This window comes from Lepidochelys kempii, chromosome 7 (assembly GCF_965140265.1).
Source record: "Lepidochelys kempii isolate rLepKem1 chromosome 7, rLepKem1.hap2, whole genome shotgun sequence".
NCBI lineage: Eukaryota > Metazoa > Chordata > Testudines > Cheloniidae > Lepidochelys > Lepidochelys kempii.
The window spans coordinates 125405493-125430528 of NC_133262.1; the positions used below are offsets into that span (position 1 = coordinate 125405493).

The 25036-nt window shown below is 67.2% G+C and overlaps 1 protein-coding gene across 3 annotated transcripts in view; it reads right to left on the minus strand.

The window, feature by feature from the left end:
- Window positions 1–22585, minus strand: part of CRTAC1 (cartilage acidic protein 1) — a 35555-nt gene extending 12970 nt beyond the window's left edge. For all 3 annotated transcript variants that reach the window (XM_073354645.1, XM_073354643.1, XM_073354644.1), the window contains exons 1-7: window positions 22535–22585; window positions 13760–13953; window positions 9637–9833; window positions 6024–6154; window positions 4765–4921; window positions 1397–1531; window positions 813–958 (exon numbers count right to left, since the gene is read on the minus strand). In XM_073354645.1, the coding sequence (XP_073210746.1) occupies window positions 813–958; window positions 1397–1531; window positions 4765–4921; window positions 6024–6154; window positions 9637–9833; window positions 13760–13944 (951 nt within the window). In that variant the 5' untranslated portion in view covers window positions 13945–13953; window positions 22535–22585. The remainder of the gene's footprint in view (window positions 1–812; window positions 959–1396; window positions 1532–4764; window positions 4922–6023; window positions 6155–9636; window positions 9834–13759; window positions 13954–22534) is intronic.
- Between the last annotated feature and the right edge of the window lie 2451 nt (window positions 22586–25036).

Consider the following 25036-nt stretch of genomic DNA (forward strand, 5'->3'; position numbering starts at 1 on the left):
CTTGATGAAAGAACAAGATCCAGGATGAGAAGGACAATGTAAGAAAACAAGCCCTCGTCAGATGACGATTGATTACAGCGTGAGGGTGCAGACCTCATGGGTCCCAAGGGAGGAAAATCATGAGAGAGAGAGAGAATGTATATGCTAATTGTTGTATCTTCAATAAACGCGGCATACTGCCTTTGCCCGTGTGCTTCTTATAAGCATAACAAGGGCCATGGAGTGATGGGGGAGCTGCAGCGCTCGGTGGGCTGGGCAGCACAGCTGGAAGTGCCAAGGGATATCTTTAGGAATGTGGTGTGCCTCAGTTTCCCCTGCGCTGTTCCCCCATGGGTGGGATAGGACTCTTTCCTCTCAGGACAGGCTGAGACAAGGGTGGGGCGTCGCCTGGCTGTTTGGGCCTGGCCCCAGATCAGTGGAGATTTGAGACGCCGATGGCAAATCCAGTCCCCAGGACACTGACACCCAGCACCCCAGGGGACAGAGATCTCCCCGCCTCTGTGCAAGGAGGCTGAGACATACTCCCCAGCTGGAGATCAAAGGGCTAGGATGGGGGTGGGGGGCTCAGAGGGGGCTGCTGGAAGAAGTCGGGGTTCTCACCAGGAGTCGGACCAAGGAGGTCAGAGCCTGACAGAGCTGGAACCCAGGGGCTCCCTAAGCCTGGCCGGGCTCTGGGCTCCCCAGAAGGGGCAGTGAGTGTCCATCCCCAGGGAGAGCTGGGACAGCAAGCCCCTGGGGAGGGTGTGGAAGGCTGGGGAGGCTGGGGGCCCTGGTCCCGGTGCCCCTCGGCAGCGTGTGTGCCCCACACTCACCCGGAAGCGGACCCGCCCGCCGGCACTCATCTGCAGGTAGAGGCGGTGGGGCCCATTCCAGTTGCCGTAGACGATGTCCACTTTGCCGTCGCGGTTGAAGTCGGCCAGGGCCACGCCGCGTCCATGCTGGTAGGGGTCATCCAGGCCTGCGGGGCAGCAGAGGAGACTGGTTGGGCGTGGGGCCAAGGACAGCTCCAGTGCAGAGGGAGCCCCATCTCCGTCTGGGCCGGGCACCGTGGGGGGCTCTGCGTGGCATGCAGCCAGCTGCCCCCCCAGAGGGAGGGGGAGGGGGAGGGAGGCGGGGGGAGCTGCCCGGGTTGGGAGTGGACGCCCCAGACACGGCTCCTTAACCCGCTGCGATCCCCCGCACGGTTCTTCGGCGGCCCTCGGCTCAGCGTGTTACAGTCGCAGCGTGGAGTCAGCCGGGCCCCACGCCTGGGAACCTGCTCGGGGGGCCCAGGTCTGGGAACACGCTCGGGGGGCCCAGCTCGGCCTCCTACGGGCCCTGTGGGTATCGCTCGGCCGCTCTGGCTCCAGGCTGGCCCCCCGGCCACGCCACCGCCCCCACCCGCCGGCTCACTCACCGGCGCTGGCAGCCCGGTCGACGAAGCTGCCGTCCCCCTGGTTGTGGAAGAGGAAGTTGGGCCCGTTCTCGTTATCGCAGAATATGTCTGAGGCGCTTGCGCTCAGGATGGGGCCCACGGCCACCCCACGGCCGCCTGGGGACAGCAGGGCACTGGTCAGGGCACCCGGAGCAAACTCGGCCTCATGTGGCCGTCTTGTCCTCTCTGCGCCCCACACATTCCCCCCTCCCTCCCTCCCTCCCTCCCTCATTCCCTCAGGCTCCCTCCCTGCCCTCTCCCGCTCTGCCCCACACCTTCCCCTCCTACCTCCCCATCCCCTCCCCCTCCTGCTCAGCCCCCCACTCCCACTCCCACCCTGCCGCTCGGCCCCACACCTCCCCTCCGCCCCTACTCCCACACCTTCCCCTCCTCCCTCAGGCCCCCACTCCCACCCTGCCCCCTCCCGCTCGGCCCCACACCTGCCCCTCCTCCTTCCCCTCAGCCGCCGACTCCCACCTCCGCTCCCTCCCGCTTGGCCCCACACCTTCCCCTCCCCCACCCCCTCTCATGCAGCCCCCGCTCACCCCCGCCCCATGGCCCAGGTGCAGCCCCTCTGGCACCTGCCCCCTCGTACACTCCCAACCCATCATTGCCCCTGAGATCCCCCTCGGACCCCTGCGCAGACCCCCACCCGCCAGAAACTACCCCGGCCCTCTCTGCACTCCCCAGCGGCCAGTCACCCCTCGGACCCCTGCGCAGACCCCCACCCGCCAGAAACTACCCCGGCCCTCTCTGCACTCCCCAGCGGCCAGTCACCCCTCGGACCCCTGCGCAGACCCCCACCCGCCAGAAACTACCCCGGCCCTCTCTGCACTCCCCAGCGGCCAGTCACCCCTCGGACCCCTGCGCAGACCCCCACCCGCCAGAAACTACCCCGGCCCTCTCTGCACTCCCCAGCGGCCAGTCACCCCTCGGACCCCTGCGCAGACCCCCACCCGCCAGCCTCAGGCTCCGGCTGGCGCTGCCTCGCTTTAGCCCCACAGCGGTGCCCAAAGCATTTGCCCGTGGCTGGAGGGGTGCCAGGCCCCCTCTCTGCCAGGCCTGGGCACAGCCATAGGGGCCCCCCTGGGATGGGCATGCCCCGGGGGGCAGACCAGGCCTGAGTCACTTAGCAGGGGCCAGGGGTCACCTCCACCCTAAGCACTACAGTCGCCATGGTAACGACACTCCTAATCACGGACAATTTACTGCCCATGGGGCAATTCCCACCGCCCCCAGGGTGGGCTCCAGGGGGGCAGAGCCTGGGAGCAGGGCGCAGCTCCCACCCCCACACTGCACCCGCTCAGCCCCCGGCCCCTCCATGTGCTCAGCACCTTGGGGATGGGCCACAGAGGACTCACGCGCTGCCCCACTCAGACCCTGCCCCAGAGTCCCTGGCGTCTGCCCGGGATGCCCCAGCCGGGCCCCAGAGGGCTGGGCAGCATTCTCAGCGTGCCAGCTCATGCCAAGGGCCCAGGCCTCACCAGACGCTAACAGGAAGCATCCGGGCTCCCCTGTGCCAAGCACCCTCAGAGCAGACAGGAGAGGGGATGCTGAGGGTCCTGACTCAGCGAGCGCCTGCCTGTCACCCTCTGCGGCTGTGACGAAGTGGGGATTTCCCCTTGTTATGGGGTATGTGAGCCTTACTGGCGAGCCTAGGTGAGTTTTACTGTTTTGCGTGAATACTGTGTGTGCCTCAGTTTCCCTGTGTGGTGCACCAATACCTTGGTGGTGGGAATAGGGGCATGTGACTTTGGCTGAGACCTCTAGGGCAGGTGAGGCTGCTCCAGCTGCCTGCTCGTATGCTATGACCGGTTGTGACGAAGCAGGACTGTTCTTAATGTTTCCTCTGAATAGTGTGAGGGTGCCTCAGTTTCCCCTAGGCAGTTCTTAAGTATCTAGGGGGTGGGATAAGGGTGTATGATCATTGCAGAGCCCTAGAGGGCAGGTGTGTGCAGGGGTCTGGACACAGAGAATGGCCGACACCCTGTTTCCTGGCCACTGATGGCCTGGGCCCTTCCCCCCTGCAAGGTGAGAGCTAAAGGGTTGGAGAACAAAGGAATCCGGTGACCTCCTGGCCTGGGAAAGGGACAAAGCCCAGAGGAGGAGGGGCTGGAGAGAGTTTCAGTTTGGGGCTGGCTGGAGTGAAGGGCAGACCGGGGTTGTCTGGCTCCCTGCCCCCCAAAATGGACCCAGCTGAGGGGTCCTGTTCTCTGCACCTACAAGCTCTGTGTTAGACCATGTTCCTGTCGTCTAATAAACCTTCTGTTTTACTGGCTGGCTGAGAGTCACGTCTGACTGCGGAGTTGGGGGGCAGGACCCTCTGGCTTCCCCAGGAGCCCCGCCTGAGCGGACTCGCTGTGGGAAGCGCACGGATGGGCAGAGGAGGCTGAATGCTCCGAGGTCAGACCCAGGAAGGTGGAAGCCGGGTGAGCTGTGTGTCCTGCAGACAGGCTGCTCACAGAAAGGCGACTGCCCCAGAGTCCTGCCTGGCTTCATGGGGAGCAGTTCCAGAGCATCGCCCGGGGACTCCGTGACAACCCCACTCTGCAGCTCGGCTCTGCTCCCCTGCCACCTACTACCCTACCCTACCCCACCACACTCCACCCTGCCCCCCCACACCCCACAGCTTGGCTCTGCACCCCACCCCATCCCCTGGGTAGGCCCTGCTCCCCCACACTCCCCGCCCCCCTCCCATTGTTCCCCTGCAGCAGCCGGGCCCTGATTTAGTGATAATCCTTGGAAAACAAACACCCAGCCCAGAGACAGCCCCAGCACCATGTGTGCCAGGCATGGCACCCGCTCTATGGGCAGCCCCGCGCCACCCCCTCCCCACGGGCCCCTCCCGCAGCACCCCATCCCCACGTTGCCTCCTCCCCATGGGCCAACCTGTCCCCACGGGCCCCTCCTGCAGCAGCCCCATGCCTGCGCCACCCCTGCCCACACCGTCCCCTCCCCATGGGCCCCTCTCGCAGCACCCCATCCCCGCGCCGCCCCCTCTCCATGGGCCCCTCTCGCAGCACCCCCTCCCCGCGCCGCCCCCTCTCCATGGGCCCCTCTCGCAGCACCCCCTCCCCGCGCCGCCCCCTCTCCATGGGCCCCTCTCGCAGCACCCCCTCCCCGCGCCGTCCCCTCTCCATGGGCCCCTCTCGCAGCACCCCCTCCCCACGCCGCCCCCTCTCCATGGGCCCCTCTCGCAGCACCCCCTCCCCGCGCCGCCCCCTCTCCATGGGCCCCTCTCGCAGCACCCTCTCCCCGCGCCGCCCCCTCTCCATGGGCCCCTCTCGCAGCACCCCCTCCCCGCGCCGCCCCCCCCACGGTGTCCCAGCCCCGCGCAGGCTGTCCGGGACCTGTGTATTTGTTGACCCCGGCCTCGGCAGCCACGTCAGCCAGCACCACGATGCCGCGGGCAGGGTCGCTGGCGGTCACGTCCATCTCCAGCAGCGCGTGGGGGCCCAGGTTGCCGTTGGCGTAGTTGGCGATGTAGATGGCATATCGGCCGGAGCCCTGCGGGCAAGGGGCGGGCGGGTGAGGGCAGAGCTAGGCTGGGCAGGGCCCCCCCGGCTCGCCAGCCTGCAGCCGGCTGCGACACCCTGGCTGGGGCAGCAGCAGGCCTAGGAAGGGGCTTCCCTTGATGGAGACGCCTGGGCCGGGCAGGGTCCTGGGGGCAGCCTGCGGGCTCTGGCCAGCCCCGCTGGGAGCGGATGAGAGTCCCGCAGCAGGGGTGGGGGGTGGCGTGCGGGCTGCAGCCGTGTCAGGGCCCCGGGCCCCACGCGTCGCTCGAGGGCTGAGCCTGGGGCGGGGGAGCCACTCGAGGCCCTGACCTGGCAAGATTCGGTGTCTGTCCGGCTGCCCCCCCCGCATGCTGGGAATGCTCATGCTGCATCCCCCCACCGCCCGGGTCCCCCACTGCGCCACGGCTCTGCCCTGCTGCCCCCCGTGTCGCAGTCCCGCTCCCCTCCACCTGCCCCCACCTCCCCCAACCCCGTTCCTCCCCAGTCCTCACCCCATGGTACAGCCCCACTTCCCCTTACCTGACCCCCAAACACCCCACTCTGCAGCTTGGCTCTGCTCCCCTGCCACCTACTACCCCACCCCACTCCACCCCCCCACACCCCACAGCTTGGCTCTGCACCCCACCCCATCCCCTGGGTAGGCCCTGCTCCCCCACACTCCCCGCCCCCCTCCCATTGTTCCCCTGCAGCAGCCGGGCCCTGATTTAGTGATAATCCTTGGAAAACAAACAGCAGGAGCAGGAGGAGGAAGAAGAAAGAGCAGGTGACAGGAGCATAAATCACCGAGAGCCGGGAGACAACTCCAGGGAAAGGCTCCAGGGCCCTAACAGCTTGGGGGGGGGTGGAGGAGGGAGCTGGGGCCCTGGCAGCCGGGGGGCACTTAGGGGGCAGAGGGCTGAGGCCAGGATGGGAGAGGCTCGGAAGTGCCACCTCATCCCCACACAACCAGCGACAGCCTGCGAGGGGGGCGGGGGGGAGTTTGGGGAACAGAGCCTGATCTGGGTGGGAAGGAAGCTCCCCCCACGCCCCCATGACCCCGCTGCGCCCACGTCCTCAGCCCCGAGGGCCACCAGCCGGGCTTGCTGCCCACTCACCGCCCTGTCCACGCAGGCCACCGAGCGCCCGGCGAAGCGGCTGGCCACTGCCCGGTTCACCTCGTCGCTCAGGAGGTCCTCCCAGCGCCCCGCCCGGAACTTGAACAGCTTGTCCGTGTAGGTGGCCAGGCCTGGGGGGGAGAGAGGGTCAGGGGGGCGAGTGGGGGGCAGGCCCCACAGAGGCTCATTCATTCTTTGCTGAAAGCACAAGTGTGCAGGGAGAGGAGCAGGGGAGGAGCTGGCTTGGCGTGGATCTGCCCGGGCAGGGGGCAACGTGTGGGGGGGCGCTGCAGAACCCCCACTGTACTGCCCTGGGGAGTCCACCAATGTCACAGCACCCAGGCCCTGCTCTCTGGAGCCCCCCAGCCCTGCCGGGGCCCCTCAATCCCGGCCCCCAGCCCCGCCGGGGCCCCTCAGTCCCGGCCCCCAGCCCCCACTCGCCTTTCCAGGGGGCTGGTGCCCAGTGGTGCAGGGGCCGCACCAGCGGAGAGCTGCCCGGCAGAACGAACTCATTAAGGTGAGCTGTGCAGAGCCTCGTAGATCAAGCAGGGGAGGGGGAAATCAATGGAGGGCCCGCGGCCGCAGGCCAGCCGACAGGAGTAATGGGACTGCTTGATTTAGGGACAGGCAACTCGCTGGCAGCTGCAGCCTGGGTAATTAGGTGTGTCAGGAAGACGGATCCATGGTGAGGAGTTCAGGTTGATGGCCACATGGCCCCCACTCAGCAGGGCCCCCGATGCCAAGAAAAACAAGGGGGGACCCCTCTGACGGGGGCCTGTGCCCTTCCCATGGAGCCTGGGGGACCCCATTTCAGACACGCATCCCCGAGTTGTTCGTGGCTCCGAGAGCAGCACCAAAGCCAGGCCCGGAGGGCCCCTGCCCCAGCTCAGAGCTCAATGCACCGGGGCCCAGTACCCCAAGGGAGAGATGGAGGCACCCAGCAAGACCGGGGGCCTGGCAGAGCATGAGTGGGCCCAACCCACAGAGACCCCCCCCATGACCAGACCCCCCCAGGCAGGGACAGGCTGCCGTGAGCTCCAGCTGCAGTGGCTGGGCAGGCTGGCGCTGCCCAGCGTGCCGGGGACTGTCTCCAAGGGAAGACACTGGGGCCAGGTGTTCGGAGGAGATTCCAGCGCACAATGGCCCTGCCCAGGCCGTTAGCGGGGGAGGAAGGGCTGTCAGGCCCTTGGCGAGCCATTGGACCTGCCCATCTAACATGCAGCGGAGGGCACTGGCAGGCCCCCATGACGCTGGACTGCCCCCACCGCGGCAGCGACTTGACACCGTCACACCCCTCCCCACTCCCTGGCAAGGTGCCCCATCACCGCCCTGGTCACTGCAGGGGCAGGCCGAGGCCAGGGGCACGCGGAGCATTGGGCAGACTCCTGCAGTGCCAGTCGGGGGGCCAGGCCAGGGCAGCCAGGGGCCATGGCCTGCAGGGAAGCACTGGCCCCTGGAGATGGAGAGCAGGGATAAGAGGCAGCTGCCCTGGCCTTGTGCGAGGGGTGTGAGATGGGCAGCCGCCTCAAATGCCATGGCAGGAGTGGGGCATACGAGGGGTTAAGGGACAGCCCCTGTCGCTACCCTGGGGATGGGGCTATGGGTCAGCCCACCCCCCCGCCTGGTGAGCAGCGCCCCGCAGCACCCCCTAGTGCCAGACTGGGGGTACTGGGACATGCACCATGCACCCCTCTCCCCCGTTTCTCTTTGGCCCCAGCTTGACCCTAGTGCTGGCTCTGGGGAGAGGGCCCTGCACTGGGGCCTCCCCACAGCTCCCCCGTGGGTAGGGGACCCCTGTCCCAGCAGGGCCTCAGGGACGGTGGGCCCGGGCGCGGCGGGGAGGGCTGGGGGCCGCAGGCGCTGCTGACTCAGCGGCTGCGCTGGCTCCGTTTCCCGGCCGTGAATCAATGGAGTCACTCGACTGAGAAATTAACTCCAGGCTGCAGCCATCCCTCATGCGCCGAAGGTCACGGCAGTGCCGCCCGGCAGGCCCAGGGCGCGCGCCCCCCGAAGCCTCCAGGGACCTCCCCCCCGCCCCCCCATGAATTCCCAGTCCAGAGCTGTCGATGCGCCCTCCCGAGGACCCCCAGGCCTCTGATGCTCAACACAGGGACCCCCACACCCCTAGCCATGTGGGGTGGCATAGGGGGGTGGCTGGGGTTCAGGATCCATGGGGGGGCTGGGCAGAGAATGGGGGGCCAGCTCCATGGCAGGGGGTGCAGGCTCTGTGGTGGCGTGGAGGGGATGGGCCACATGTTCTGTGGTGGGGGGTGCAGGGACCATGGGCACTGTGGTGGGGCGGGTGGAGGAGCCATGGGTTCTGTGGCGCAGGAGGTCCGGGGGGGGGGGTTGACCTATGGGCTTGGTGGCGTGGGGTGCAGGGGGCCCGGGAAGGGTTTGACCCATGGGCTCGGTGGCACAGGAGGTCCGGTGAGGGGGGAGGGGGGAGGGGTTTGACCCATGGACTTGGTGGCGTGGGGTGCAGGGGGCCCGGGAAGGGTTTGACCCATGGACTCGGTGGCGTGGGGTGTAGGGGGCCCGGGAAGGGTTTGACCCATGGGCTCGGTGGCACAGGGGGCCCAGGAGGGGTTTGACCCACGGGCTTCGGTGGCACAGGAGGTCCGGGGAGGGGGGAGGGGTTTGACCCATGGACTCGGTGGTGCAGGGGTCCCGGGGAGGAGGGGGGAGGGGTTTGACCCATGGGCTCGGTGGTTCAGGGGTCCCGGGGGGGGAGGGGTTTTGACCCATGGGCTCGGTGGCTCATAGGATCCGGGGCGGGGGTTGACCCATGGGCTTCGTGGCGCAGGGGGTCCCGGGGGGTTTGACCCCTGGGCTCGGTGGCGCAGGTCCCGGGGGGGTTTGACCCATGGGCTTGGTGGCTCATAGGATCCGGGGCGGGGGTTGACCCATGGGCTTCGTGGCACAGGGGGTCCCGGGGGGGTTTGACCCCTGGGCTCGGTGGCGCAGGGGGTCCCGGGGGGGTTTGACCCCTGGGCTCGGTGGCTCAGAGGATCCGGGGCGGGGGTTGACCCCTGGGCTCGGTGGCGCAGGGGGCCCCGGGGGGGTTGACCCCTGGGCTCGGTGGCGCAGGGGGCCCCGGGGGGGTTTGACCCCTGGGCTCGGTGGCGCAGGGGGCTCCGGGGGGGTTGACCCCTGGGCTTCGGTGGCACAGGAGGTCCGGGGAGGGGGGAGGGGTTTGACCCATGGACTCGGTGGTGCAGGGGTCCTGGGGGGGGGGAGGGGTTTGACCCATGGGCTCAGTGGCTCAGAGGATCCGGGGCGGGGGTTGACCCATGGGCTCGGTGGCGCAGGGGGCCCCGGGGGGGTTTGACCCCTGGGCTCGGTGGCGCAGGGGGCCCCGGGGGGGTTTGACCCCTGGGCTCGGTGGCGCAGGGGGCCCCGGGGGGGTTTGACCCCTGGGCTCGGTGGCGCAGGGGGCCCCGGGGGGGTTTGACCCCTGGGCTCGGTGGCGCAGGGGGCCCCCGGGGGGGTTGACCCCTGGGCTCGGTGGCGCAGGGGGCCCCGGGGGGGTTGACCCCTGGGCTCGGTGGCGCAGGGGGCCCCGGGGGGGTTGACCCCTGGGCTCGGTGGCGGGGGGGGGGGTGCAGCTCACCCGAGAAGGCGTTGTTGGTGTTGAGGAAGTAGATCTCCTCGCGCCCGTCCCCGTCGATGTCGCAGGCTGTCACCCCGATGGCATTGCCCTGGCGATCCCGCAGCGCGTAGTACGGGGAGCTGCGCTCGTCCGGCGCCAGATTCACCAGCCGTTGCCGCGCCCGGTCATACTTCAGCACCAGGTTGGGCCCATTGTACCTGGGGGGGCGAGCGGGAGCGCTGGGGCAGGCATGTGGGACCCACCCCAGCCTGTGCCTTGGGGCTGGCTGGCAAGGCTGGGTCTGGGCCCCCAGAGGGTTTGGGGTGGCCCCAAGGCCCTTTCCTTGAAGCCCCCACTTGAGCCCTGCCCTGGGGAGGGAGTGGCACCGCCCGCCTGGTGCCAGCTTGGAGGGCTGCCGGGCGCTCACCAGGGGCTGCAGGGAAGAGCGTCCCCTCCGCTGCCCTGGGGATGGGGGCAGCACGGAGGGGCCGTGGCGCTGGGGAATGGCTTGGGGCAGTCTCAGGCTACGTGGTCCCCGCTGGCCCAGGAATCTAGAAATCAGCAGGAACCCCTGGAGAGGGCTGGGCAGGACCAGGCTGTGCCCAGCCCCACGGGGAGACGGACGCCCTCTCCAACTGCCCCCCACAGCAAGCCCTGGCTGGCAGGAGCTCGTTCCCTGCACCCCCAGAGGCAGGAGGGCGGCAGTGGCTGGGCAGGAAGGAGCAAGCGGGGGTGCTGCTGGTTGGGGGGGGATCCTGGAACAAGCTGGGGGTGGGGGTGAGGTGCTGGGCAGCTTCTGCCCCTAACTGAGCCCCAGAGCCCCAGAGCCCCAGAGCCCCCGCCAGGAGGGGAGGATCAGGGTGGCCACCTCCAGCCCTGCCACACAGCAGTGCCGGGGCAGGGGGTCCCAGCCGGGCAGCGGGGGGAACTGCAGGCGTGGCCGGGGGAGACAACCCATGCCCCCCCACCTCCTGCCAGGCCCTGGGAGGCACCATGTACCCTCGCTGCAGGATCACCCCCATCACGTGGCCCCTAACGGTGGAGGGTCACTGCCCACCCCTCTGCCCCACATGGCCAGGCCACGAACGCAGTGGGTCTGGCCCGGGCCACCCAAGTGGCCTGCTGCTGCTCAGAGATGCCACTCCCTGGCATGAGTGAGGTGACTGGCCCCATCTGGCCTCTGCCCTGCCGTGGGGCCCACAGGCTCCAGCAGACAGAGTTGCCCGCTCCCCCCGAGCACCCTGCCAGCACGCAAGGAATCAGCCAGGCGCAGCAGCAGGGCTGGCCCCTCTGCTCACCACCCCAGAACTGGCTGCCCCAGGCAAGGCTCAGTGGGGCTGGGCCCCCCAGCTGAGGGAGGAGCAAGACTGCACCATGGCCTCAGGGCAGGGGAAAGCACGGCACAGTGAGGGGCAGCCACAGGGGGCCGGGCCCAGGCCCACAGCTCCGGTGCCAGCGATCCAGGCGGCTGCCCCGGAGGGAGAGGAGCCTCTCTGGGCCCTGCTGCCCGGGAGGAAGCCTGGGCGCTCGGGGAGAGGGTGGTCGGGCGCTGGACTCAGCAGCTCCCCCCAGAGGCTGCACCTGCCAGCCCAGGGCACGGCTGTGGACAGGTCGGGGCGCTGCCCTGCTGGGGCCCCTGGGGCACAGCCTGGGCGAGGACATGGCCCAGTGCCAGGAGCAGAGCGTTCGCCCCTCTGCAGACTCCGTGCCGTGCCCTGCCCCTCTAGGGGCAGCCCTAGAGCAGGACCTGGGAGCCACGGCAGCCGGCCGGGCAAGGCCCCTCCCCAGGAGATTTGGGAGGCCTGGAACAAGGCAGACCCCGGCTGAGCTCTGCCCACCCCGGAGGGGCCCTGCCCTGCCCTCAGCTCCAGTAAACAGTTACCCAAGTGGTGTCAGGGCTGGTTACACAACCCTCCTTCCCGCGGCTGCTGACTCTGCTCCGCATGGCCTGGGAGGGGAGCAGGCCCAGCTCCCGGGGGCGGGGGGCAGGGAGAGGGAGGAGCAGTAGCCTGCACTTCCAGCCCAGCCGCACCCCCCCAGGAACGCAGACTACCCCCCCTGCGACATGCCTGCCCCACGCGGCGAGAGCCGAGGCCTTGATGCCCCAGCCCCCGGGAGCTGGGGGTCCCTCCAAGCAGCCCGGTCAGGGCGGGGCTAAGGGCCATCGTGGGATTGGGGGGAGCACTTCCGGGGGTGCTGCTTGGGCCTCTCTTGTCCAGGGGATACAGGCCTCAGGGACAGTGCTCCAGCCCCACCCCTACTCCTGGGTAGTGGGGGCAGGCCAGCGGGCGCTGTCCAGCATGGTGAGGCCCACGTTCCCCCACACTGGACCGTGGCACGGGGCACTGCTCGTGGGGGAGCAGTCGAGCCTCCTGCCACCCAGCCAGACCCCCGTGCCGCCCTAACGAGGGAAAGCCCCTGTCCGTCTGCTCGGCGCGATCGGTCACCACCGCCCAGCACCGCTGAACGAGCCGGAGCACGGGGAGCAGCTGCTTCTGTGCCCGGGGGTGCATGGCCACCCACGCTGCCCTCACCTGGAGACACCCACCCAGGGGTGCTGCGGGCAGCCAGGAACTGTCCCTGAGATAATCCGACTCGGGCACAGCAAAGGCTGAGGGGGGGAAGAAAGGGGGGGGCAGCACCTCGGCTGGGTGAGGATGGGCATTTACAGGGCCAGGTCTTACCCAGCCAAGCCTCAGGCAACAGCAACAGAGCTGGGAAACCCTCCCCCACGCTCCCCCCGCACCCTGCCCCAGCTGACCAGGGTCCCCCAGGGCAGGGACAGACCAGTCCTCAGCTGCCCCAGGGTGGGGGCAGGGCACAGCTGGAAGCCAGAGCCTGGCACACAGAGACCACGGCAGAGATGGAAACTCCCTGGTCAGGCGCCTCCAGCCGGACTGTCTGATGGGGCCTTCGCCAGCCGGGCCCCCAGCCAGATCCATGGGCAGGGGAGCCCATGGGGCATGCTGTGGGTTCCTGCTGCAACGGGGCCCAGAACCCGCCTTCAAGTGCCCACAGGTCCCAAACGAGGCCACACGGGGCAGGGGGGGCAGGGACCTCAGCCCCCTGCAATGGGTGTTGGGGGGGCTTTAAACACTGAGCCCCGGGTGTGACTCCGGCTCTCTCACCTGCCACAGCCTCTCAGGCGGTCTACACTGCCATTAGCCCCCCCGCGAGCCTCCTCCAGCCCCTGGCCGATGCAGGGCACGCCAAGCGGGTCGGCCGCGTCAGCAGGGTTCTGGCCTGGGCAGCGCGGCTCTCGCTGGGCTTTGCTGGCTTCCCTTCTCCCCCTGCTGGCGCTGGGGGGCCTGGTGGCAGGGCCACGACAAGGGTCTGGGGGTGATACCCAGAGATCCAGCTCTGGGGCTGCTGTGGGCGGGAGGAGTGAGCAGCAGGAGGGCTCCACGCAGCAGCTAGGGCCCAGGCAGCCATGCCCCGCAGCCGCTGGACGGGGCTGGCAGGCCTGGGTTGTGCGGGTATCCGTGGGGGATGGGCCGAGGGCCACGAGATCCCCAGACCTAGCTGGTTACGTGTGCTGAGCACGCACCCCCCGCCACACGCAGTGCTGGCAGGTTCCCTCCCTCGCTGCACCACCGCCAGGCCCCTCCACAGCCAGCTCCCATGGGTGCTGCAGAGGACGGGGTGTGCAGGGAGCAAAGGGCTGGCCTGCACCCGGGGGCCCTGCTGAGGGGGCCACAAAGGGCTATACAAAACCTCCAGCCCATCAGCAGCACCACAGGTGAGTGGGGCCCCAGCCCAACAGGGATGAGCTCCTAGTGCCCTGCAGAAGGGACCTGGAGGCCAGGGCACCCTGCCACCCTTCCCGCGCCACCCCCCTCTCCCACTGGAGGCCGAGTGGGTCATGGGTGGGGCTGAGTCCCCGAGACAACGGGCCTCTCTCGCGGGGCGGGAGCCCCACACGGCCAGGCTGGGGAGACATGGCAGGGGCAGAAGGGCAGCCCAGCGTGCCATGGAGAGTCCCCTGGAGACTGGGCACGGGAGCAGGCAGCCAGGATGGGAGCTCAGCTCTGCCCCATCCCATGCCAGGGTTGGGCACCCGAGCCCCGGCCCAGCCCCAGGGAAGAGGGAAGGGTGGGACCGGGAGCACCAGGGACCCTGCTCTCCCCCCCCCCCCGCTACCCACCCTGCCACCACGATCTCCAAGTCCCCGTCGGCATCCACGTCGGTGACGGCCACACCGTAGTTGAGCTGCGTGGGGTTGCTGTCGTAGTCGGGCGGGAGGACATGGCTGGTGACGGCCGTGAACGTGGCCTCACCGCGCGGGGAGCCCTCGCCGGGCCACGCCAGCCACAGCAGCAGCCACAGCATCCTCGGCACCTGGAACCAGACCCATACGGGGCTCAGCCTGGGCCACACCCGAGCGCCTGGCCCCCTGCCCAGCCTCCCGGCCCTTTACCCCCCCGTGACAAAGCGGGACTGTTCTTAATGGTTCCTCTGAATACTGTAGGGGTGCCTCAGTTTCCCCTAGCCAGTTCTTAAGTCTCTAGGGGGTGGGATAAGGGGGTGTAATGGTTGCAGAGCAAAGGGCCAGGGTACATAAATGGAGACACCCTGTCTCCTGGCCGCTGATGGCCTGGGCCCTTCCCCCTGACAAGGTGAGAGCTAAAGGGCTGGAGAACAAAGGGATCTGGTGACCTCCTGGCCCCGGAAAGGGACAAAGCCCAGAGGAGGAGGGGCTGGAGAGAGTTTCAGTTTGGGGCTGGCTTGAGACATGGAGTGAAGGGCAGATGGGGTTGTCTGGCTCATGGCCCCCCCAAAATGGACCCAGCTAAGGGGTCCTGTTCTCTGCACCTAAAAGCTCTGTGTTAGACCATGTTCCTGTCGTCTCATAAACCTCTGTTTTACTGGCTGGCTGAGAGTCACGTCTGACTGTGGAGTTGGGGGGCAGGACCCTCTGGCTTCCCCAGGACCCGCCCCCCCAGACACCAGCCAGAGCACGCTGCTGTTTGACCCTCCACACCCACCCCTTGCCCCTCAGCTGCCATCACGTCACTGCCCACACCCTGCCCCCAGGCCCAGCTGCCCCAGAGTTCAGCCCCTCAAAGGCCCCCAGGCGGGGAGGTCAGCGCTACAGCCAGCACCCAGGGCTGGGCTACACCCCGGCTGCCTGTCCACACTGGCCTGTGCCCCCAGGCAGGGACTGGCCCTGTGCCCGGCTGGCCCAGGGCAGGCAGATGAGCCACTTGTGCCGAGGGTGCAGCTGGCTCTGGGGAGGCCTGCGCCATGTGGCGCCCAGGTGGCTGCACTGGGCCGGGGGTGGCCGTTTTCTTGGGCGGACCAGGCCCCGGGGACCAGGCGAGGCCGCTGGGGGAGCACGGCCACAGGCTGCGCAGGGCAACCAGACAGCGAGGTTGGGCCGGGAGACGGGCATGCCCAGCCCAGCGCAGCGACCGCAGCACGAGCTCCCCAGGCCCTGGCCTCACAGCCCCGGGGACACGGCTGAGACTACCATGACCTGAGAGCCCCCAGCCCATAGATTGGGCAGCTTCCCAGGCTCCCGCACCCACAGACCTGGCCAGCAGGCACCAGCGTGGCTGGGCCTGGGACCCATCCCCCCCTGCAGCTCCCCCTGGGCCGGAGTGGGGCTGTTCTTGTGGCCAAAGGCAAATGGCAGGGCTGCAAGGCTGGCCAGGGGCCCACGCTGTCTAGCAGGCCGGGCTGAGCGAGGACAACGTGAGCCAGGTCAGACAGAAGAGGAGCGTCCCAGACCCAGCACCGCTGGGGGCCAGGCCATGCAACGGCAACTTGCCCGGGAAAAGCTCCCGCCTGCCCAGGCTTTGCATTAGCTCTCGCCCAGCGGAGGGCACTGGCGCCCGTGGGGCAGCTCCACAGAGCCCTCGCACTATGCCCAGCTGGACCCGGACAGGGCCATGGGGCAGGAGCAGACCCAGAGCAAGGCAGGCAATGCAGACAGTAGCCCTGTGATGCTCTGTAAGGAAGACGTGCTCTGGCCTGCGTGTCCCAGATCCGTCTCACGAGGGAGAGCAGGGAGAGAAGGGCTCAGCTGGGCACAGGCTGAGTCCAGCCTTGGGGAGCTGGCCCGGTGGGTGGGGAGGGGAGTAGCAATCTGCTCAGCGGGGGTGGGGACACAGCCCAGTGCGGGCAAAGGGTGACCGGCTGGAGCAAGGGGACGGTCAAGGACACCGGAAGGAACCGATTCCGCACGCAGCGCCGTTAACAGGTGGAACTCTCTGCCACAAGACCTGCAGGGTGTAAACAATGAGACACCTCCATGGCTCATGAGCCCATCCCCCAGGCCACCCATCAGTGAAATGCTGACGGCTGGGAACCCCTGGCGGGGCAAGAGCCAGCCACTGTCCCCGAGGGCAGCAGCCCCTTCCTGCACAGCGGGAGGCCCTCTGCCAGGCCTGGTCTACCTGTGTTCTGGCAAGAGCCGGCGGGGACAGGAGCCTTGGCAACTTGGCTCAGCCAGCCGGGCGCGGACACCCCTTGGCAGCGGGCGCAGGGGATTTCCCGGGGATAGGCCGGCTGCAGCAGAGCCTCTTGGGCAACGCTGGGAGGGTGTTCAGGGCTGCGGACGCCAGCCGGTCCCCAGGAAGGCCCAGATGGCCATAGGGCGAAAGGTCACCCCGGCCATAGGAGCTGCCTGGCTGGAAGGGGCATGTGAATGGCAGAACAAGGAGGGGTCCATTCCCAGACTCCATGGATTCAAGCGCCCAGGTGTTGTGATTCAGGGCTTGTGGCAGAGTTGGCTGCCTCCTGAGCACCCCCTTGGGGCCTAGTGTGGTGCTGCAGTGCCCTGCCTCAGTTTCCCCATGTTTCTGGCTCTCTCAAACAGTTCTCCTCCAGGTTGGTAGTACCCCTTGCTGGGCTGGATTTATTCCAACAACAAAATCATTCCCAAAAAAGCTTTTACACCTGCCTCCTACCTGTACTCCCAGCCTTTCCCGCTGGGGGCCCCAGGCCTTCCCCACGAAGGCACAGAGTTCCTGGCCCCTCACTCCAGCTTCACTCTGGTGGTGTCCCCCCGAGGACCCCCCCTCTTCACCACTTACCACAGCTCTTCCCAGGGGAACTGGCTCTGCCGCACCCCAGGAGAGGCAGCAGGGAGGAGATGGAGCGCCAGTCCCATCTCCAGGTGCTCCAGGGCCTTGGGAGTCCCTGAGATGAACCCACAGCCACCCGGACCCTCGCTGCTGTGAGCCCCGGCCCGCAGCAGCCAGCATGGCGCTAACACCCTCCCCAGGGCAGGGAGGAAGTGCAGAGTGGGGATGCCCCTAGGAGGGGTCAACTGCCAGGCTGGAGCACCGGTGAGAGCTGCCCCCAGCAGCCCTGGCCCCGAGACACCTAGAGCAGCTCAGCCACCTGCTCAGCACTCACGGATGGGGATGCCAGCAGCCCCTCACGCGGCACCACCATCAGCCCAGCTGCTGGCTCTCCCCCTCCACTCAGCCAGGACCAGCGTCTTCCCAGCCGCTGAGCTTCACGCCCAGGGCACATCCCTGAAGTCAAAGGACTTTGTCTTGCAGCAGCGCCAGCTCTCAGCGGCTGGCACGCTCAGGAGGGCTGGCTGGCAGCTCCCACTCACCTGCGGCTGGCAGACTCCAGAACCTGGCCCAATCTCAGCACGAGAGAGATTTGTGGACAGCATGGCTTGGAGCCAAACGGGACGTGTATGACGGTAGGGTCGAGGCCCCAGCTGGGACTGGGCTGAGGTGCTGCACAGACAGGGCAGAGCTGCCCTCACTCAGTGAGTTCCCAGGGCATGGGCACAATGATTCCCGGACAGCCGCTGGATCATTGCAGCCAGGGTGGGGTCTGTAGTAGAAAATTCCCCAGGCAATTCCTAGAGGGGGAAGCCAGAGCCCCTGAGAAGGAGCTGGTCAGTCCCAGCCAGGCAGCACGGTGCTCCCAGTAACAGGCCAGGCCGAGTGTGACACTTTGTACCACATGGGAACACTCTACACCCCCATGTTTGTCCTTATAAGATTGTGTGGTATCCAGTGCAAAGTTTGTCACATCAGGTGTCTTCGGAAGGCTCATGATGCCCTGAGCAGTATTATAGGTTATATAGTTACACATACATACTTATGAGGCTGAAAGTGTGTCCTCACGGCTTAAAACAAGCCCAGGCAAAAACTCTCCAAGAGCATAGAGGCAGTTCACACCTCATCACGGCAGGTATGGAACAAACCCTGCCCAGGCCCACGGGAACAAAGGACGCTGGCCTAGGTGGCAACAAAAGGATCTGTTGGACTCTGGAGTGAGTCACCCCCCTTCCCATGGCCAGTTGGGGACTACGATGAGGTAATGCTCACCTGACTCTGAAGGGGAGGGGGCAAAGCCAAGAGAGAAGAACGAACATGATAAAAAGGAGAGACGTTTGCCATGCTCTTCCTCTCTCTTCCATCTATATCCACAGACACCACCACCAAGTGACTGAAGCACTGATCAAAGGGGAGAGCCTGGCTGAAGGGCAACCAGCCAGCCTGTGGTGAGAAGCATCTAAGTTTGTAAGGGCACTGAAAGTGTTAAGATCAGCTTTGAATGAGTTTTGCTTTTATTTTGTTTATAAGCCAAAATATAAGTCAGACTTGGTCAATCACTTAATAAATCTGTTGGTTTCTTCTATCTGAAGCAGCGTTTGGTTTGCAGCGTGTCAGAGACTCCGCTTGGGATAACAAACCTGGTATGTCAATTTAACAAAGAAATCGACAAACTCATAAGCTTGCAGCATCCAGCGGGCATAACTGGACTCTGCAAGATGGAGGTTCCTGGGGTTGTGTCTGGGACTGGAGGTATTGGCTAGTGTCATTCGGTTGCACAATCCAAGGAGCAGCTGACATGCCAGAGGCTGTGAGTGACCAGCCCAGGCGTGGGGGTTCTCACAGCAGAGCAGGGTCAGGCTGGCTCTCAGTCACGGATTGGAGTGACCCAGCAGATCACTGGTCCAGATAACATCGGGGAACGTCACACCGAGCCATTCCCGTGGCGCAGCAGCAGCTCCTCTGGGGGCATAACGCAGCCTCTTGGCTCCGAGCCAGAGGGACACTGAGCAGAGCTGTGTGCCCCTTGGCCCTTTGCCACCAGCTCCAATTCCCTCAGGGCCAGCGAGGCCATCACCAGAGGGCCTGGCTCTTAGCCCAGGGACGGGCAGCCCCACAGGTGCCCCAGTTGAACTCAGGCCAGATACCTACTGTGGGGCAGTAACAGAGGCCGTGCTCGGCCGGCCTGAGAGGCCGGAAGGACACCCCCCAGGAGATGAGGGCTGGGTTTGCCGAGTGACTCAGGCCGTGGCCTGCAACCCTGGGGGTCGATTCCTGGCTCTGCGGCAGACCGTGTGGCCTTGGCCAGTCTGTCGCTCTGGCTGTGGGCTGCCCGGCCTGGTGGCCGGGGCGAGGGTAAACAGAGTACTGTTGTGAGATGCCCAACACTATGGACCTGGGGGCTAGAAAAGCCCCTCCCTTGCGAGGTCGTGGGGAGAGATGGGAGCGGCTGGATCACCCTGTGCAATAAGGGCATTCGATGGAGGTTCATGGCTCCCCCCCGAGACCAGCCAACAGCCGCCCGTGCTGTTGGGGCCCATTAACAGGACTAGGTGTGCATCACAACAGAGACAGGCAGGCAGCTGGATCCCCTGGGCTCAACCTGACCAGCCGCTGGCAGGCTCAGGACTCGGCCTGAGACTAGCTTGTCATTACCTGAGAAAGGAGGATGTGATCGGCACCGAGCGCGGGGCCAGCTCATTGCACACCCGGCCCTCGGATTTGGCTAATTAAACTAATACATCAGAGGGCTCCTTGGCAAGATTGGGAGGGAAAAGCCCATTAATTAGCAAAACCTGTCACACTGCACACACCTCCACCTCTACACCAGCCCCTCCCACACCATCCAGCCCCAGCCCCAGCCCCAGCCCCAGCCCAGCTCTGCCCTGGGGAAGAGGCTCATGCAGGAGGCAGAGGCTGCATGGGCAGGTGGCAGGACAGAGCCTGGCCCTTGTGGGTGCCCCTGGGCAGGGGGTGCTGGCACCCCCACACTCTGGGCAGTCCCTCGCTCCCTGAAGCTCTTGCTCTCTCCAGCTTGCCCCCCCGCCCAGCTGCAGGCAAAATCCTCCAGGGCTGATGGAGTCTTTCCAGGAGGGAACAATGTCCCTGATTGGCGACAACAGGCCTCCCCAGGGATCCGCTCCTTAGCGACACCCAGGGGGGCGGTGTGGCCTGGAGCCAGCTCCCTGCTGGGGGCTGCGCAGGACCCTGGGCTGGGAGAAGCCAAGCACGTGTCCCATGGCTCCCAAGGGCAGCCAGGTTTGGCTGTGTGGAGATGGAGGGTGCTGTGCCCAGCACCTGCAGGCTGCAGCCTGGCTCTGCCCGGGCCCCATGCCGCACAGACCCATGGCCAGGCTCGCCTCAAAAAAACACGTCTCCCGGCAGCCTCTCAAAGGGCTGCAACCCCCGAGGGCCTGCAGCTCCCACTGACTGTGCTCAGCCCCATGGGCCCTACCCTGGGGCACCTGCTGCAGGAGACACGGGCAGGACGGGGCCCAGGTGCCATCAGATGATCCCGCAGGCACGGGGTGGGGCCGGGGGCAACCTGCAGCAGGGGCGGGGGCCGTGTCCCGCAGCGCAGCTCTGTGCGGCCCAGCAGCAAGGTCACAGCCCGTAAGGACAGGGACGGCCGCCCCATGCGGCACCGTCTCGCTCAGCAGTCTGCCCATCCACCCCAACCCCAGGTGGGACCTGGCAGGGCTGGGGGCCGAGTAAGCAACTGAAAACAGCCCCGGGCCCAATGCCAGCAGACCCCTGGGTGGCTGCCCCTGCCCTGACCCCCAGGGAGTCAGCCCAGCAGCGAGCGGCATCATGCCACGGCTAGGCCCAGAGCTGCAGCCAGCCCTTGGGCCCAGACAGGGGGACCTCACTCCTGCATGGGATAAACCCAGAGCCAGAAAACAAGGAAGGGGCAGGGAGGGGCTGGGCAGCCTGGGACCCAGGCCAAAACAGTCACCCTGACCCCTCCCCAGTAACCCAGCCCAGCTGCAATGGGGTTCCCTTTGCTGGGGACAATACCCCCAGGCTCCCACCTCTGCCTAGTCTCCCCCCCCCCCAATCACACTTCCAGGGCAGGGAACAAAGCACAAGGGGCAGACCCAAGGGCCAGATGTGGGGCTCAGAGCTCCTGGGCAGCCTTCAGGGCCGGGAAGGGCATGAGGCTTCACCCTCAGGCAGGAGGCAGAGGTGAGCCTCAGAGAGTTCTTGGCCTGGCTCTAAGCCCAGGGGCAGCCATGGGGCAAGGCCAGAGAGAAGAGGGGCACAGGGAGTAGGGGGTGCTGGAGTAAGCACCACCTCCAGGGCAGGGAGCAGCCCAGTAAAGAGTGCTGTGCTGGCCTGGCCCGGCCCATGGGGCCCAATCCTGTGGGAATGGGGGAGGCAGAGACTGCTCTTTGAGGCCTCCCTGGGGGACGCCAAGGGGGAGCGAGTGGCAACATCCCAGCCCCCCAAGGCTCAGAGCAGACAGGGCACCTAGCACTGAGCTGGGGTCACCTCTGCCAGAAGCTGGGGCTGGAAGATGGGATGGATCACTCCACCATGCCTGGTTCTCTTCTCTCCCTCTCAAGCTCCTGGCACCAGGTGACTGACTCACGGCTCTCTCCTGTGGGCAGTCCAGGTCCCACAGCCCCCCAGGTAGCCCCAACCTCTCCCACCCCCTCCAGAAGCTGCGCCCGCAGGCTGGATCCCTGAGCATTCCAGGTGCCCGGGCAGGGGGAAGCACAGCCCAGGCCACCCCAGCCCCACCTTCTCAGTGTGCAGGGACCCCACCCCAGGTGGGCTGGGCCAGGTCACTTCCCAGCCACGGGGACAGTCCAGCACCCCTCGCAGCATCCTGGTGAGGTCACAACTCCCCAGCCACCGCCTCGGTGAATGGCATCACAGAGCACCACGCAGCCACATGCCATGACCTCCCAGCACCCCAGGGGGGTTACAGCCCCCCCGCTGGCAGCCCAGGGAGCTCATCCCACCCAAAGCTCTCCTGCTGGTCACGTCCAGGCACCGCTTGGAACCAGAGCCCAGCAAAGTGCCAGGTACCAGGTGGTGCCGCAGCGAACCCAGGTCCCAGCCCGGAGCCTGCAGATCCAGCCCAGGGCTGCAAGCAGCTGGTCACGCTGGACCCCGGCTGGAGGAATCCGCCAAGCGCCGACAGCCCCAGGGTGTTCGGACCCCCAGAGACGCTGCCAAATGCCCTGGCTTGGCGTGGTCTCCATCGTATCCAGGGGCTATGGTCTGGTTCAGTGGCTCTCAGCCCCCCCATACTACACCCTGCTCCAGCCCCCCACTGACCCAGCCGGCACGGTCCCATCGCTGCACTGGGCAGCTCTGAGGGGCTGTAACCGGCAGAACCTGGATAGCCGGCTCCCCCAGCCAGTCTGGTGCCACTCAGCCCCCCCGGCTTTGGAGCCCTGGGGCTCAGCCAGCTGCTAATGCAGTGTGGCGCTGGGCAGTCACCTTTAGCATCCGAGCGCCAGCCCGACGGGACGTGGGCTCCTCAGAGGAGAGCGGCCACTTCCACCTGCAGGCTGCCCGCCAGCCGCCCGCTGTGCCAGGGGACTCTGCGGATAGAGAGCCCCCAACCCCTCCAAAGGCCATCACCCCCCCATGCCCTCCCATCCATCACCACTCCCTACCATCCCTCCCCATGCCTGTCACCCACCCCCTTCCCTTGGCCCCAGAGCCCTACCGCCAGCCACACCGCCTCCTTCCCCATCAGCCCCCCTCCCCAATATCCCTCACCCCAGCCACTGCCCCCACCCCATGGCAGCCCTTCGGGGAGCCAGAAGAGAACTTTGCCCCAGGGGCTACCGAGCCCCCCACGCCCCGCCGCCTGCGCCCATCCCCGTCGCCTCCTGCCCAGCCTCGGGGAACCTGACCCGCCCACGGCTACTCACGGGGCCCGGCGCAGCCCGCACGCTGCTCCCCGCTGCCGGCCCGGCTCCCGCGGCTGCAGCCCGGCCAGCCCCGCGGACCACTTATAGGGAGCCGGCCACGGCCCGGCGGCCAATGGGCTCGGGAGCTGCGCCGGCGGCGGCCAATGGGGAGCTGGGAGGCGGGGCCGGCGGCGCTGATTTACTACCCGGCGTGGCAGGAGCTCCCGGGGCCCGGGCGCGGAGGGGCGGTGGGAGCCCGGCGCTGCCCGGGCGGGTCCTGCACCCCGGGGCGCTGCGCTGCGCGGCGCGGCGCTGCGCGGCGCTCGCAGGACGGTAGCACGTGGCCCGGCAGCTCCCGGCCCCTGGACCCCCAGGTGCCCCCCGCACCCAGCGCTGGCCCTTTGCCTTCCCTTCCCTTGCTGCCCGAGGTGTGGGGCTGTCAGGCGAGCGCCCTGGGGAGCAGTCCTGGAGCCAGGGGCTCGGGGCGGGAGAGGCCCAGCCTGGTGGGGGGAGCCCCAGGGGTGGGGACGAGGAGTGGGGGTTGCTCGCTGGTTGGGGAGGGGCCGGGGTGGGGGTCTGGAGCCAGGGCAGCGGGGGGAGTCTCCTGCCATGGGAAGCCAGAGCACAGGGAGGTTCCCACCCGTGTCTGAGCCTGCAGCCCGAGGCTCAGTCCTGGCCGGGGGGTGGAAGATGCTGCTGGTGGGATCCCGCCAGGGGCTGGGCCCCACGGTCCCCGAGGCAGGCCCCGTGCAGAGCCTTGGCCCAGCCGCCGGTTGGGCCCTCGGGTCTCGCTGGCCCAGGTGGCTTGGAGATGGGTTTGGTGATGGGTGAGGAGCTGATCCCATGGCAGTCCCACTGGCCTGGCAGCCGGGAGCCGGCCAGTCGCTGGGCTGCCATCTCCATCCCCCACAAACAGAAACAAGGCCACACGTGCGGGACCTGCACCCTTCGCTGCCCGCGGCCAATAGCAGCACTGCCCGCTGTGCCCGGTGCTGCCCGGACTCCTGTGGCGCAATCTTTCCTACCCAGAGGGAGGAGGCAGGACTGTCCCCCCCACACTGTACGGGGTGCTGGGGCTCAGAGAGAAGCCAGGAGCTGCCCGAGGGTAGCAGGGAGTTGGCGTCAGAGCCAGGAACTGAACCTGGATCACCTTAGTCCCAGTCCAAAGTCGGAAGCACCCGGTCTGCCGTAGCAATTGTCCCCATGCCCGGCCCCTGCTGCCGCCCTGCGCCCGAGCACTCCGCCCAGCACGCCGTGCCCCGGGTGCACAGGTGTTTGGGGCCCAGGAAGAGGGCCTGCCCCAGCCACACACCCGCTCCAGGCGCCACAACCCCTGCTCTGTGCCCCCCGGGGCAGTGCGGGGGCCCAGGAGCCCATCCAGCTGCTTCAGGCCTCGACGCTGCAACCGGTCCCTCAGCCAGCGCCCCTGCCAACTCCCCCAGTCCCTGCGGAGCTGTGAGCAGCCGCAGCTGGATGTCTCTCAGCCTCAGTGACCAGCTTGGTGTTATCAGCACTGCTCCCCTGCCCCCCACGACAGCCAGGTACCAAAACAAGCAGGCAGGCAGCCAGGCCGAGCATGCTGAGACTGCCAATGGGGCCGGGCCCGCTGGCTCCCTGGGGCCTTCAAGCAGGCTCATTACGCCACTGGGGATGCAACATGCACCATCCTCCTGTGTGAGCATCGGAGCGTATCCACGTCCCATCACCGCTTCGCTGTCCATCACCGGCTCACGCCTGGCGCCCGTCCGTGCCTCACACCCGTCTTTGCCCCGGACGGGTCGATCGGAGAGCCTCTGCCCTCCCTCCAGCCCTCTCCTGCTGGGGCACACGGGGGCCGGGCCACTGGGTTGTTTCAGCCCTGGGATGTTGCGGGTGGTTTTATCCATCCGAGGCGCTGGTCTGTCTGTTCCCCCCGTACCTGTGTGCCCCTCACCCCCCAGTGGCCGGGCACAGGTGGGGAGACTCCGAGAGACTGAGGGACTCATCCAGGGCCACCTAGGAAGTCTGGGGCCGAGGAGGGCGGGTAGAGCCCCAGGCCAGGCTTCTAAGCACAGGGTAGCCCTTCTTCTGCCCCTGCCCTTGGACCTTCCCTTCTGGCCACCCTGTTTCAGAAAGGGGGGCTCCGAGGCGTGCACTGGGGGTGGAACAGTGGGAGCGGCTGGTGCAGGAAGTGGGGGGCCATGGGGGGACAGGACAGCAGGGCACAAGCTGCCTAGCACAGGGATGGCACTGACAGCTTCTCCCCCACCCTGCCCCTAGCACAGGGACAAGGGGACCCTGGGGGCAGGTGAGGAAAGCACACTCCAGCTGATCAAAGGAGGTGCTCTTAACCCAAGCTACAATGAGCCCGGGGAACTCACAGCCACTGGAAGCCACAGAGGCCACAACCTGAGCAGGAGCCAAAACGAGATGGGACATTTCGCTGAGTGAGACTGGCCAGAGTCACATTCCATGGGATAGAAGGAACAGGAACCCCCTTAACTCCAGTGACCTATCCTAGCACCCCAGCACCCAGCCCCTCCC